At 36.7% G+C, this 15,524-nt stretch overlaps 2 protein-coding genes across 2 annotated transcripts in view; both read right to left on the bottom strand.

Annotated features, from left to right (window-relative positions):
• LOC105035624 (type I inositol polyphosphate 5-phosphatase 13) overlaps positions 1-15,524 on the bottom strand; it is a 64,158-nt gene that overhangs the window by 22,200 nt on the left and 26,434 nt on the right. The window lies entirely within an intron of this gene.
• Positions 758-6,214, bottom strand: LOC140851534 (uncharacterized). Its single transcript, XM_073243119.1, has 3 exons — positions 5,305-6,214; positions 5,083-5,177; positions 758-5,000 (listed from the first exon to the last, which is right to left on the bottom strand). The coding sequence occupies exons 1-3, from the start codon at positions 5,882-5,884 to the stop codon at positions 4,872-4,874; spliced, it is 804 nt and encodes a 267-aa protein (XP_073099220.1). The 5' UTR covers positions 5,885-6,214; the 3' UTR covers positions 758-4,871.

Below are 15,524 nucleotides of genomic sequence, written 5' to 3'. Positions count from 1 at the left end.
TTGGAAAATCAACATTAAGTTTTACAATTTCCAACAAACATAGGCAACCATCAATAGCAAAAGAACAAATGGATAACTAGGATTTTTGTAATGATATATCAGAAAAACTAAAAGCAATTTAAAGGTACTATTTTAATAAATCTAGGATAGGTGAAACAATGGATACGACAAGCCAAGTGCAGAAACTGAAGAACAGATAGCGAATAAACTAGGTTTTCATATAAACAGATACTGATGCGAAAGAATACAAACTGCTAATGCAGTTACACCATCTAAGTAAAACAAATTTCCTTCAGCATATTCCTTTCTTCATGCCTATTTGCTCATCTTAATACACATTAATGCATAAGAACAATATCAACTAACATCCAGAAGCTCAATAACTTTCAGATGTAGTAAAGAAATTTGTCTTAGACCATATGATGCAGAAGTTTATGGATCTGTACTAGTAAATTATTTGTTTTACCGCACGAGTTTAGATCTAGCTTTTCTTTTTTTTTTTTAGGTAGGAGAGGGTTGAAGGAAATCCAGCAGCATGCAAGATTAAAAATTAAAACGCAGCGAAAAGTATAGAAGATTAAAACTATTTTAATCAAACAAGCATGCAAGAGATCGCATCTCTAAAACACCAAGATCCCTCATAGTTAAGATTAAGATTAAAACAAAAAAGAGGAAGATCTGATCTTCACCTTGTGCGGGTAGATCTTCACTATGATTCGATGATCGTGGATGTCTTCAAGACTCCTTTGAAGCTGCATATGCGTCTGACCTCTACAGATATCCACGTGAGGATGATCTAATCAGGAGATCCTGATCTCACCGGAGTACTAGCTTTCTTGTAGAGATCCTCTTTGAATGTTAAATCTATTCTTTTTTTTTCTTCTCAAAAGAACAACAGAGATCACGAGGAAGGATATGAGAGAAGAGATGGGCTTGGAGACTAGGGTCATCCAACTCCTTAGATGTGGCATGGAAGAAAGAAGAGAGGCATGAGATCAAGTAGTCACGCCCTCCTTTTTTTTTTCCTTTTATTTGTGTGTGAACCCTTCACGCTAATCTCCCTTGTTTCGTGAGATGAGAGGAGGTGCCATCTGATTTCTTCCAAATTCAAATCAGGGTTAGGGATAAGAGTCTCGGGCCGTATGGACTCCTTAGATGGAGTTCCGCCCCATCTTATTTTGGTGTGGAATCAAAATGGCGCACAACGGAAGAGGCGTGAGGAAGAGTCCCCAAAGAGGACTCTCTTTTGAGGCACCTCTCTCTTATCCTACCGCACAAACCAAAACAAAAACCATGGTGATTTGCCTTTTGGTATGAACGTATCTTAGAGTGTAAACTCCTCTTGGAGCAGGTCAAACACCCGACCAAGGGATTGGTCCAAATCGAATCAGGTTTGGTTTCATAATAACATTGAGTCTAAACACTTTAGACCTATGAAACTCAATTTGATTCAAACTCAAACCAAATCCAATCAAATTAAATTCTAATTTAATTTGACTAGGACTCAATCTTAATTATTTGATCCAATGAAATAATATAGCAATAATTGCAAATAAGTCCTCCTTTAACTCACTAACTGTTAGCAAGTCCTCTCTTGTAACTTTTACAAATCAGTCCAATCATCAATCATATTGATAATCGGACTCCATTGAGATTCAAAATCACAATTCAACTATCTGATCAGTCAGAACTTCTTATGGTGTGACCCCATAGATTCTACTCTTTCTGATAGTGAGATATATTAGATCTCCATCACTAATATCATTGAAACTCCTTTCAATGGATTAGAACATTTTCAACTCACCTAATGAGAATTATTGACCATCAAAATATTCTCATTGATCTCACAATCCACCAGTGATACCTACAAGCATATAGTGGCAACCCAGTAGAATGAAAGGAATCGAACCTCTAGGTGTAGTTATCGTGTGATACAATTCTTCTATCGTGAGTTCCGACAAAACGAAGGTTATGAAAAACTCATCAAATCCTATCATCTGTCATATGTGAGATTTATTCAACTCGAATTCATACTATAAAATCTTATAGAAACCCTTTTTCATTATTCATACTGTCATAGCCATGATCTTCAAAACTCAATCTCATATATCATATAAGATTATTCCTTATCTACTAAGATTAATAGATCCCACTAAGTACACATCCTACTCCTACAACGAACCTACTGTAGCAAACATGCACCGTAAGGATCCATATGGCTAGACACCAAGTGTATGTACTGTCAAACCACAGCAATTTCCTTGTGAATAACCGAGGCACCGCAGATCAAAAAATCAGTCACACCACTACAGCATCGAGAAGTCACTGATGAGTGAGTAGACATCCAAGTGACTTCTCGTTTTGGTCACGCTCGATATCTTTGTTCTTTAATAACCACCTGTACTCACTCAAGCATCCCTATACTGTAGACTCGAGACTCATCTATCTAAAAAAAGCGATCCATGCATCAATCTTATCGGATCAATCACCATCCTCGTGATAATCCATCGATCAAAAGCAATTTAGAAATTAATCACCAATGATACATGTTTCAAATTCTCAACTCTTGAAAATATGTATCATCTTATTAATTCTCTGAACGATTTATAGACACATATATAACATGAATGAAAACAAACTATCCAATCTTATTAATAGATAATAAGATCAAGTACAAAATTATATCCTAAAAAGAATTAATGTGTCAGCCAGATTAACTTCTAAGACATACATCTAACAATCTCCTACTTGTACTAAAGTCAATCTGCCATATATTTAAGCCCCATCTTCTCAAGATGGGCTTCAATCTTCTACTGGCTAAATGGCTTAGTCAGTGGGTCCGTCACATTATCCATGGAATCTACTCTCTATACCTCAATATATCTCTTTTCGAAGTAGTCACGTATGATGTGATACCGCCGCTCAATATGCTTAGACTTTTGATGAGATCTGGACTCCTTAACAAGAACTATGGCATCATTATTGTCACAATATAGTGTGATGGCATCTGATGACATGACACTAAGTATTGCAACAAACTTTTTAATTCAGAAGGCTTTCTTTGCAGCTTCTGAGGCAGCGATATATTCAGTTCCATAGCAGAGTCCGCAATGATCGATTGCAAGGTTCGCTGTACCGATACCGAATGGCATGCCGGTGCCGGACCGATATGGTACGGTACCGATACCGTACCGTACCGACACACGGTCTGCTTAGGCTACCGGTCCGTACCGGTACAATATTTTTTTCGATTTTCAATTTTTTTTTTAGATTTTTGAAATTAATAATTGATAAATACAACCTCAATATGGCATTATATTGCATATTATTGACATATTTGGGTTCAATTTGGAGTTAGGTTGCGGTACAAAGACTCTTGATCCAAAATTTCAAACATATATTTATTTACATTATATTTCAACTATGTCATCTTAAAACTAAAGAAAAAATATATAAAATACGTATTAAAATATATCTAAATATTTAAGTACAAAGCACAATAACTGATATACGAACCTTAAGATGTACTCTGCATTTAATTTCTTGTCGAATGTCTGTAACGCTCGTAGATGTCTGGATCATCAACATAGTCTGAAGGGACATCAGTCCAACCCTCTAGCCAAGCTGCACCGTACTTTAAAATATTCATCATCCCATAAGACATCCTCTCTGAATTGTAAGACATCTCAGACCTCTCGCTAAAATTCTGACTCTGAGAAGTATCCTCGAGATAATGGTACGGTTGTGGAGGAGCCCATCCAAATATGCCAGTAGCAAAATCTGATCCGTAAGATGCTCCAGACTGCATAGGGTAGTAACCACTAGAAGATGATGCCTCGGATACACCATATGCATATGGATCATAAGGTGGCTGTGGATCATAAGATCCATAATACGAGGATGATCCAGATACATCCATGGATCCTACTCCACGTGCAAGATCGTCTGCAGCTGCATCATGTGCTAGACGACCTCTAGGAGCTCGTCGTCTATATGAAATTGGCTCCCCACGATCTCTACCAACTCGTCCATCATGATCCCTATCCTGTGTGACTGCGTAAACTGAGACTCACCGGTGAATCGAATATCATCCTGTGGCTATCTCATAAACGGTGATCTCCTGTCCTCCAGTTCCTCCCTGATCATCAGATCCATGGCTACTACTACCAGTATCATCATCACTCTCCCTGATGTTCGTATCTGAACCAGATAGCTCTTGTACTCTCGAGAGTGATGCACGTACAACTATCTTTTTCTTTCCCCCTTGTGCCCCTCTGTGACTGAGTTTCCTGTGATTGGGAGGATGGATGCCTTCTTGCTGGCTGCCGGAAGGATCGTCTATACATCTGTCGCTCGAATCTCTGGAAAGATGTATCGGATAGTGAGTCATGTGATGAACGAGTCCCTTGTCTCCCCTCAGACTGTGGCTGATCAGCTGGAACCCTATGTGGAATATTTTTTTCTGCCCATTGCCCTGGATCCACCCTGATCTCCCTCGCCACCACACTGACTGATCGTGGAGGGGATCCTGGCTCATCAAGCTCTGACTCCTGCGTCGTCATCCTTGTCGGCATAATCATCCAGCATCGGATTAGTGTACTTCAACTGAACTTCCTCATGAATATATTTTAGCCTCAACCTCAGATTGTAGTGAACATATATAAGATCGTCGAAGTGTTTTTGTGTCAGACAATTTCTCTGTTTGCTGTGGATAAGGACGAAAGTGGACCAATTACGCTCACAGCCACTAGCAGAGACCGTCTGAGAAAGAATACGGACAGCCATATGTCTCAAATTTTCTGCTGATGTTCTAAAATGAATCCACCATTCAGCTACAAAAGCAAAATTACATATCAAATTTGATGATATTATTAAGCAAAATTACATATCAATCTACATTGCTCATTATTGATATGTAATTTACCTGGATTCATCTGCTTTTTGCTTACGACAGCTGATGGGACTCCAAAACTGTCTGATTCCTCTCTAAACTGTTTCGTCTGAAACAAAATAAATTTATTATTTATAAATATATCAGATCGAATTCAGTTGAATAATTACATCTGTTTTAAACTAGCATACCTCTTGCAGACACAACGACACGATTTCTGGATCGGACACCATCTTATATATGACATTGCGAAAAGCAGCAAGAAGCTCGCTATCCATATCTATCCCTGGAATATTATACTGAAATCTTAGATTCAAGTAATAAGCTGCAGATAAATTTCAAGACATATTAAGCACAATTTTATTTTCATGCTTCGAAAAAATATTTTAAAACATTCTTGAATCCAAACTTACCAGCTAGATGCAAATCTCTGCCCATCTGATAGTCCCAACGGCACTCAATAATGTTAATGAATTCTTGAGCATGCTTGGGATCATTCTCACTGATCTGTTTCTTTATCCTCTCCATCATGTAATATAAGAAGCCCATCTGGGGGTATCTCTCGCTGTCCACGACGCGAAGTACCTCATATAAAGGCTTGATAGCCTTCACTATCTTCTCAGCCCGCTGCCAAAATGACTGGCTCGTCACCAAGTTCTTCACATGACTTTCATCAGTGCCGGCCCTTGCATATCTGCTCTCCTGCCACTCGGCACTGACAAACATCTGACGTAGAGCTGTTTTCTTCTGAAGAAGACTATCAAGTGCTATGTAGTTGGTAGCAAACCGTGTGATATCCGATCGTAAGATCTCCCCCCCAGTATACGTCTGCATCAATGAAAGAACCCATATGTGGTTGTAGATGAATCTAGTAATGGTATGGGCAATCTCCACTACCTGCTGCATCCTGTGAATCTTTCCTAAATCCGTCAATATAAGATCAATGCAATGTGCAGCACATGGGGTCCAGTATATCTGCGATCGCTGCTCCATCAGCAACTCCCCAACAGCCTTATATTGTGGTCCGTTATCTGTGATGACCTGCACGACATGCTGCTCACCACTGAATCAATCACCTCCTCCATCAGACCTAAGATATATGTGGCATCGTGCATCTTATCTGAAGCATCGATTGATTTGTGAAAAAATATTTTTCCATCACAATATGTCAAAAAATTAACGATGCTCCGCCTAGAAGGAGCTATCCAACCATCACACATCACTATCAGACCGTATGTAGGTCATTTATTTTTGTAAGAAGCAATCCATCTCTACAGATCCTCCTTATTACTGTCAAGAAGTACAACAAAACACGATAGTTTAACGATAATTAAAATAATTATATATAATTTTAAAATAATTTTAATAATTATTTTAAAACTTATAAATTCAAAATAAATATGTTATATGCTTCAAATAATATTTTTAAATTAACTAAAAATAATACTATTTTTATATATTTTTTATTTTATAATTAATTTTTTAATTTAAATAATTAAAAAAATATTTTTTTAATTTCAAATATTTAAAAAAAAATTAAAATTAGATTTAAGTAGCTTGAATCATTCTAAACATGATTCCCAAACTCTGATTTTTCTCTAAAATTTATTTTTTTTAATTTTTAAATAAATAAATATTTAAAAAATTTAAAAAAATATATAATTAACAAAAATTAATAATTTTGGTATCATCGTGTAGATCTTCCAAAGATCTATCACATATAATTAAATCATTCCAAAATCACAAGATTTTGGCATGATTTTCTCTTATTTTCATTCTTTCTCATTCTTATCCTATTTTTAACAACAAAAATAAAAAAAAAATATTTACTAAGAAAATAACACATTATCTTATCTCCGACTAAAGATCAGCCTCTCCTCGAACCACTCGTACAATTTGACGGAGTTTTTTCCTTTTTTTTAATTTTTCGGAGGTCTCAACGATTTCGTTGAGACCTTCATAAACTTCGGGTCCTCGGGAGTTCTCTGAGACTTCTCAGAGAACTCTAAACAGGCTCAATGATTTAAAAGATCTCCGAACCCACCCTCCTTCCCCCCTCCCCACTTTATGCATATGGGCATGTCGGCACGATTCGGTTCACGCCGAATCGGACCGAACCGATCCATACCGTCCGATTTTGGGCGGTATGGAAACAAACCGACCGAACCGAGCGGTTCGGTGCGGTTCGGGGAGTTTTTCGAAAAAAAGGTCCGAACCGGATCGGTAAAGTATCGATCCAGCTCGATACGCCTCGTACCGGGCGGTTCGGCCCAGTACGGCGAACCCTGATTGATTGCTTGAAACTCTTTCAACTTATCGATCCATCATTGTACAAGAACACATCCTGATGTAGACTTTTTATCATCAACATCAGATATAAAGTCTGAATCAGTGTATCTTTCTATCCTCAATTTTGATCCTCCTCCAAAGATCAAGAATAAATCGTTAATCCTTCTCAAGTACTTAAGGATGTTCTTGACAGCTATCCAGTGCTCCTCATCTAGATTTGACTGATATCTGCTTGTGACACTCACAACAAGAGATATATCAAATTGTATACATGCATGATATACATGAGGCTCCCAATAACTGAAGCATAAAAAATCTTCCTCATGTGCTGAATTTTCTCAGATATGTTGGGATATATCTTCTTGGAGAGATAGATTCCATGCCTAAGGGGTAAAAGTTCCTCTTAGAGTTTTTCATACTGAAACTTTTCAACACCTCCTCTATGTATATTTTTTGTGAGAAACCCAATATCCTTTTAGATCTATCTCTATAAACCTTTATTCTTAGAATATAGGATGTTTCCCGAAGATCTTTCATGAAGAATTCTTTAGATAATTATATTTTAACTGAAGTCAGCATAAGAACATCATTCCCCATTAGGAGGATGTCAACACGTACAATACGAAAACGTGACAGCACTCCCACTGACCTTATAAATACATGGTTCCTCCTCGTTCTTGACGAAATCAAATGATTTGATCACGTCATCGCAACAAATATTCCAACTTTGAGATGCTTGCTCTAGTCCATATATGGATCTTTGCAACTTGCAAACTTTGTGATCTCCATTACTGAAAGTGAAATCTAGAGGTTGCTCGATATAGATATCTTCCTCAAGATATCCATTCAAAAAAACAGTTTTCATATCCATCTTCCATATCTCATAATCATAATATACTGCATAGCAAGCAATGTGCAAATAGATTTCAGCATGACCACAAGCGAAAAAATCTCCTGATAGTCAATGCTTTCGCGTTGACTATAACATTTCGCCACGAGCCTTGCTTTCTAGGTCTCTGTTTTTCCATCCGAACCTATCTTCCTTTTGTAGATGCATTTGCAACCAATAGATACTATACCTTTTGGCAGATCCATTAAGGTCCAAACTTAGTTGGAGTGCATGGAGTCCATTTCTGACTTCATTGCACCACTTCTCAAAATCGATGTCTAACATCGCCTCATAATAGTTTTTGGGATCATCTCTATGTTCTTTATCTCCTGTGAGGAATATTTTCTCTACATCCTCTGTAACCATACCTAAATATCTTTCAAGATGACGAGAGATTCTACTAGATCTACAAAGTGGAAGTACTACATGTACTAGCTCAATATAAATAAGTTTTACAGGTTCTATGACTCATTGCTCTTCAAAGACTTTCTCTTTGAGCTCAATTTTTCTCCTACTACCTCCATCCTGGATAAACTATTTCTCTAAGAATATAGCATATCAGCTCACAATCAAATTGTGATCCTCTGGTTAGTAAAGTAGTATCTCAAGAACTCTTTAGGATACCCTATGAAATGAGCTCTCATAGACCTAGCCTCTAACTTGTCCGCCTGTTGTTGCTTGACATGGGTCGAACATCTCCAAATCTTGAGATGACCAAGATTCGATTTCTTACCATACCACATCTCATACCGCATCGTAGGAAGACTTAAAGGAAACTCTATTCAGTATGTAAATTACAGTAAGAAAAGCATGTCCCTAAATAAATAAGACAAGATCAATAAAACTCATCATGGATCGGACCACATCCAATAAAGTCCTATTCCTCCTCTCCGACATCCTATTGAGTTGAGGTGAATCAAAAGGACTCCATCGTGAGACTACCATTTTTTTTGAGATAATTCCAAAATTCTCCACTAAGGTATTCACCTCCTCGATCTGATCGAAGAATCTTGAGAGATTTTTCAATTTGCTTCTCTACTTTATATCTGAATTCTTTGAACTTTTCAAAAACTTCAGATTTATATTTCATAAGATATACATACCAATACCGTGAATAGTCATCGATAAAAGTAATGAAGTAAAGATAACCATCCCTGATTTACACATCAAATGGGCCACACACATTAGTGTGTACCAAGGCAAGTATCTCAGTGATCCTCACCTCATATCCTACAAAGAGTAGTTTGATCATCTTTCCTAGAAAGCAGGATTCACAAACCGGATATAACTCAAAAGTTAATGAGCGAAAGAGCCCATGCTTTTCTAATTTATCTATTCTGTCCTCTCTAATATGACCAAACCTGAGGTGCCACATATACTTCTAGTTTATCTCATCTTTGGATCTCTTAGATCCTAGGGCACTCACTACTTGCTCAGATACGTTCACACATACATCCATATATAAGTGATAGAGACTGTCAATCATAAAATCACCTGCAACCAATTCATTTCCAAAATAAATCATACAGTAATCTGTATTGAAATTAAAAACATAATCATCCTGTGCTAATGATGAAATAAAATCAAATTCCAGCTAGCAACAAGTACATAGTAATAGTTTCTAAGTATCAAATTAAACCCAGATGATAATCGCATAGGATAGGTGCCCACAGCTACAACAGCAAATCTTGCCCTGTTGCTAATCCGAAGGATCACTTCACCTTCTCTCAGCCCTCTACTTTCTTTTAAACCCTACATTAAAGTACACAAGTGAGCACTTAAACCAAAATCTATAACCCAACTAGAAGTAGAAAAAATCATAAAGTTAGTTTCAATAACGAGCATATCTGACACACCTTCTGAAGGCAAGTCTCCTCTGCTTTTCTTCAAGCTCTCCAAGTATACAGGATAGTTTCTTTTCCAATGACTGTTGACATTGCAGTGGAAATACTTTCTCTTGTCGGCATCCTAAGATTGGGCTAACACATTAATTCTTTCTAAGATATAATTTCATACTTGACCTAATTATTTATGACAGTTAATTACCATTCATATAGTGTATGTGTGCATAAATCATCCAATGAATTAACAAGATGATGACACATTCTCAAAAATTGAGAATTTGAGGCATATGTCATTAGTGGTTAATTCAAAAACTACTCCCAATCATAGGATCATCACAGGAATGATGATCGATCCAGATAGATTGATGCATAGATCGCTTTCTTATGGATAGACGAGCCTCGAGTCTACAGTGTGGAGACACTGGAGCGAAAGTGTAGGTATTTAGAGAACAAAAATACCAAACGTGACTAACACGAGAAGTCACTTGGATGTCTACTCACTCGTCAGTAACATTTTCGATGCTGTAGTAGTGTGAATGATTCTTTGACCTGCGGTGTCTCGGCTGTTCACAATGAGGTTATTGTAATTTGACTACACCATAACTCGATCTTCTAGCCATATGGAGCCTTGAGACATATGTTGGCTGTAGTAGGTTCATTGTAGGAATATAGTGTGCACGTAGATGGAATCTATCGATCTTAATAGAAAAAGAAAAATCCTATGCGATTCGCAAGACTGAATTCAGAAAATTTTTGGCCAAAGCAAGTATAAATACTAAAAAAAGTTCTACAAAAATTCATAAATAAACTCGAGTCGAGCCAATCTTGCATATGACAGATGATGGGATTTGACAAATTTTTCATAACCTTCGTTTTGTTGGGACTCACGATAAAAGAACTGAATCATACGATAACTACACCTACAAATTCATTACTTCCATTCTACTGGGTTGCCACTACTGCTAGGTGTTACTGATGGATCGTGAGACTTGTCGAACGTCATCTTAATGATCGATGACCCTTGATGGGCAGAGTTGGATATGTTTCAATCCATTGAAAGGAGTTTCAATGATATTTTGATAGAGATCAAAATATATCTCACTACCAGATAGAATAGAACCTACGAGATCACACATAAAAGAGGTCATGACTGATCGGGATGTCAAATAGCGATTTTGAATCGCAAAGGGATTCACTTATCAATGTGATTGATGATTGGACTAACATGTAAAAGTTATAAGAAGGGCTTAATAAGAATAAGTTATAGAAGGACCAATTTGCAAATGTTGCTAATCATTTGATTTGATCAAATATGGATTGAATTAAATCAAATTGGATCTGATTGGATTTGGTTTAATTTGGATTTTCTAGTCCTAATAGGATTTGGACTTAATTTCTAATTGAGTTTGACTCAATTTAAATTCGAATCGAATTCGAATCAGACTGAAATTAAGTTAGAAAATCAGAGTCCCACGAAACTGGGACTCTCTCCCCTTATCCACGCCTAACAGGACCATGCCATTATGTTTTTGTGTGCAAAATTAATTGGCGCAAAAGAAGATGGCGCTAATTAGTTATGGGCAGCACCTATAGTCCTCTTGATGGACTCTTAACAAACTCTATCTAAACCCTAAATTCTTGGTTTAAAAGGAATAAAATGGGGCGCCTTTAGACATCTCAATATGAGGAAAAAAAGGGGGGGCATGCGTGAGGGATAGTAGATGCACAAAAGGAGAAAGGAAGCGCTAAATAAGACGAGGCGCACAAGGGAGAGGGGCGGCTACTCTAAGAGTCCTATCTCCTTTGGACTCTTAACTAAAAACCCAAATTAATCCCTATTTAAAAGGGGATGACATAGGGCACCTACAACCAATCTCTCAACATGAGAAATCAGATTGGTGTGAGAGTTTTTTGGGCGTGAAGGATGTTCACGCATAGGGGAAAAGAGTTTCCTCCTTTCTTTCTTACAACCAAGAGTTGGTTGTTGAAGGAAGATCTTCTTCTCTCTCTATTATCTAAGAGTTGGACATAAATTTCTCTCTCCCTTCTCCTCCATAGATGTCCAAGAGTTGGACATGTCTTCTCCTCCATGATCAGTCCAAGAGTTGGATGGAAAAAGAAAAGAGATGGGATCTCTTGTTCTTCTTTTCTTTAGATCTTCTTTCTCTTGAGAAGAGAAAGAGAAAAGAAATCAAATTAGATCTAATTTCTTGATCCTCTTATGGATCTCTTTGATTTTCTTGAGAAGAGAATCAAAAGAAATCAAAGATTCGACAATCCAATGAGCGATCTCTGTAAGAGAGCTAGCATCCCGATAAGATCGGACTTTTCTGATCAGATCGGCCTCGTGTGGAACCTGTAGAGGCCGGACACTTGTGCGACTTCAAAAGGACCTTGAAGATATCCATAGATCATCGGATCGCAGCTTCAATGGACCATGAAGATATCTACAGATCATCAGATCGCAGTGAAGATCTACCCACGCAAAGGTAAAAATTAGATTTTTATTTTTGCTTATATCTTAATCTTGTACATATGATGATGCCTGGATTATGTTGAGATATGATCTCTATATGCATGCTTGATTAGATTAGATCTAATTAGAGATTTGTTTTAACATCATTCTAACATAAAGTTGCCTTGACATAACGTTGGTACGTTATGTTGCATGATTGTCCTAGAACGATGTTAAAAAATTTTAAAATTTTCTTCTACTACGTATTTAAAATTTTTGAAATCTCTGCATGCATACTGGATCGCCATGTGATAGCATTTTCTAATAGTGGTATCAAAACCATCTCACTATTACAAGATTAAGATTAGATTTCAGATCTAAAAATTATTTTCAAATCTGAAATCATGAAGGATTATGAAAAGAAGATGAAGTTCAAGACCTAAAAATCTAAATAATTAAAATTCATATGATGGATTTCATTATCTGAAAATCTGTTTTTAGATCTAAAATTCAGATTGTTTTATGTTCATGCATTGATTTCAAGATCTAAAAATTATTTTTAAAATCTAAAAATTTGATTTCTTATGTTCATGCATCCATAAATTTGGTATCTAATTTTCATATGATATGAATCCTGTTAGATCTGAATTTATCTTTATTATATGTTCATGCATGAGATGATGTTTATAGATGAGATCATTTTGATGTGATCTGTAATGATATGGATATTTTCAAATTAGAGTAATTTGATTGAACATAGATTTTATAAATCAATCCTAGATCATCCTGATATCAAGTTGCCCTGGCATAACGAGAGTCGTTATGTGGTATGGTTGTCTTAAGATGAAAACACATTGATACATAAAACATCATAAGGAATTAACATGAACATAAGGACTATATGATAGTCACGCATGTATTTTTCATGGATACACATGGTGATCTCCATGAATCACTACAAACCTTAAGAGCAAGGTTTTAAATCCCGTGGGATGGGGGCATCACAATTTTCTCTCGAAACAAGACACCTCACACCCGCCCCATCCTAGTGGCCATCCCCATCAAGAGTCCCGGTACGCACTTGGGACACCCTTTTATATATATAGATAGTATGTTTTTGAATTTATCTTGAAATTTTATTGGTCTATTTATTGTTTAAATGTATTTGAACTTTAAAAGTGATATATTTATAATAAATCGGTTTTATCTAATACTAACGCTCTGATGCATTATGATCTTCTAGGTTATTGAAGATCGTTTGTGGATTACGAAGCGAAAATTTCTCATACTTGATGCATCCACGAGTATTTGATAAAGTAAAAAAATTGAAATTTGATGAAAAAGCTATAATCCATACAATTTAAGCTTAGTCACTTGTATATTAAAATATAAATGTGCTAATAATTTTAATTTTCAATATTATACAAAATAGATTCATCAATTTAAGATAAACATATCAAATTTACTACTAATTCCAAATGGAATGCCTATGATGCTCATAAACATTTGGATCTTGCTCATGATCCAGGCCTTGAATATGATGCCAATTTTGATACTGAGCCCATCCTTGTTCATCTTATATTTGATGTTGTCCAGGATAACCCTCTTGATAGTACATTAGGTAAGAGATTGCCCATCCCTGATTAGGATAATGAGAGGTAATACCAACTATAGTCCGAAAAAGTATCCAAATAAAAATGGATACTGCATATGAGAGTATTCCTCAAGATATGACCATTGGAAGGATACATCTGTATCATTCATAGAAAAAGAAAGGTCATGATATGCACTTTGGCTATTTGATACTCCAATAGATCCTATTCTGGTTGATGATGATGATGATTTAGCTTGCTCAGACTCTAATTTACTTCTCAAAGCTTCTTGATCCATCCACGCCATAAACTCTTGATACGCTCGACGCCGACGTTCTTTAGTTATTCTCAACTCTTCATGAAAATGATTCAAAATATATGCAGCCTGTGCCACGTCCTGCAATAATTCTTTTTCCCCTCCTATAGGCCAGCAACTCATCTTGATATCTAGATCTGGATCTAGCTCCATAGTCCTAATCCTTTGTAGCATGGGTGAAATATGCTTCTTCAATGAAAAAACTGATCCCATATGCTTCACCACACCCTCTACCCTGACCATCCTAATCATCAGATCCATCATCACTTTTGCTAGCATTATCATCATCACTATTATCACGAGATGATCTAGGAAATGCAAAATCTAAGGGCTCAGATGTTTCAGTATGACCATCTCGAACCTGCACATCATTAATAGCCTCTAGTGCATCAATTATTGCCTTTCTTTTTGATTTGGACTTTGCATCTCTCCTCAACTGCAACTCTTTGACTCCCTCTCGAGCTCTGATTGGCCTTTGCTTGTTGACTTATTTTACCTTTACTACTGATCCCAATACCCTGGCTATCTTTGGAGATCTTTGTTTGATGTCTTGAACTAAACATTCCACGATCAAATTGTTGATCAGAATTTTCAAATTGCCTGCTGTCCAATCATCATCATCTCCACCAATATCTCGCATTCCACTCTGAATGGGGGAAATGAGAGACCGCCTATTGGTCACTCTATCACAATAGACTAGAAAGTTGATAATACTCCTGATAGGCACAGACTAACCATCACACATCAATATCACTCCATAAGTCTTCCACTCCCTTTTATAACTTTCAATCCAAGATTTTATATCTACGACTTGTTATTGCAAGTATGGTCCATGCAACTCATAGGGTGTAGGAGGATCAATATCTGGACCGGCTTTTTGCACCATACTAATCATCGATCGAAAGTATGTATTTGCCACTGTCCATGCTAGAATATGGCTAAAGTGAAACTAATTAGCAATTGCCCTTCCTATTTGTTTTTTTCTTGTCCTTATTTATATAGTCATCAATTCATGGTTGGTTTGACTCTGGATCTGGATATATCGTAGGATCTAGATCATGGATATTGGGACCTCTTGAGTTCTTCTTCGACTTCTTCCCAAAAGCACCGAACAATGACTTGATTAAAGATCCTTCCATTCTCGTGGATCGACTCCTATCTAATCTAATAAAGTGTAAATGTGAACATGATCTTTCCCCTGCACCAGAACCACCACCCTTCTCAAATTGAGAACGTCCAAACTGTGCT

The sequence above is a fragment of the Elaeis guineensis genome, chromosome 9, assembly GCF_000442705.2.
Source record: "Elaeis guineensis isolate ETL-2024a chromosome 9, EG11, whole genome shotgun sequence".
Taxonomy (NCBI): Eukaryota; Viridiplantae; Streptophyta; class Magnoliopsida; order Arecales; family Arecaceae; genus Elaeis; species Elaeis guineensis.
Note: the sequence above shows the minus strand (reverse complement) of the source record. Positions and strands in the feature narration are given on the sequence as shown.

Coding starts and splice junctions, on each gene's coding strand:
- LOC140851534 (XM_073243119.1), bottom strand. CDS start 5,884: ATGGAGCAGCGATCGCAGATATACTGGACCCCATGTGCTGCACATTGC. Junction 5,178..5,304: donor CAGAGATTTGCATCTAGCTG/GTAAGTTTGGAT, acceptor ATAATATTCCAG/GGATAGATATGGATAGCGAG. Junction 5,001..5,082: donor TGTCGTTGTGTCTGCAAGAG/GTATGCTAGTTT, acceptor ATTTTGTTTCAG/ACGAAACAGTTTAGAGAGGA.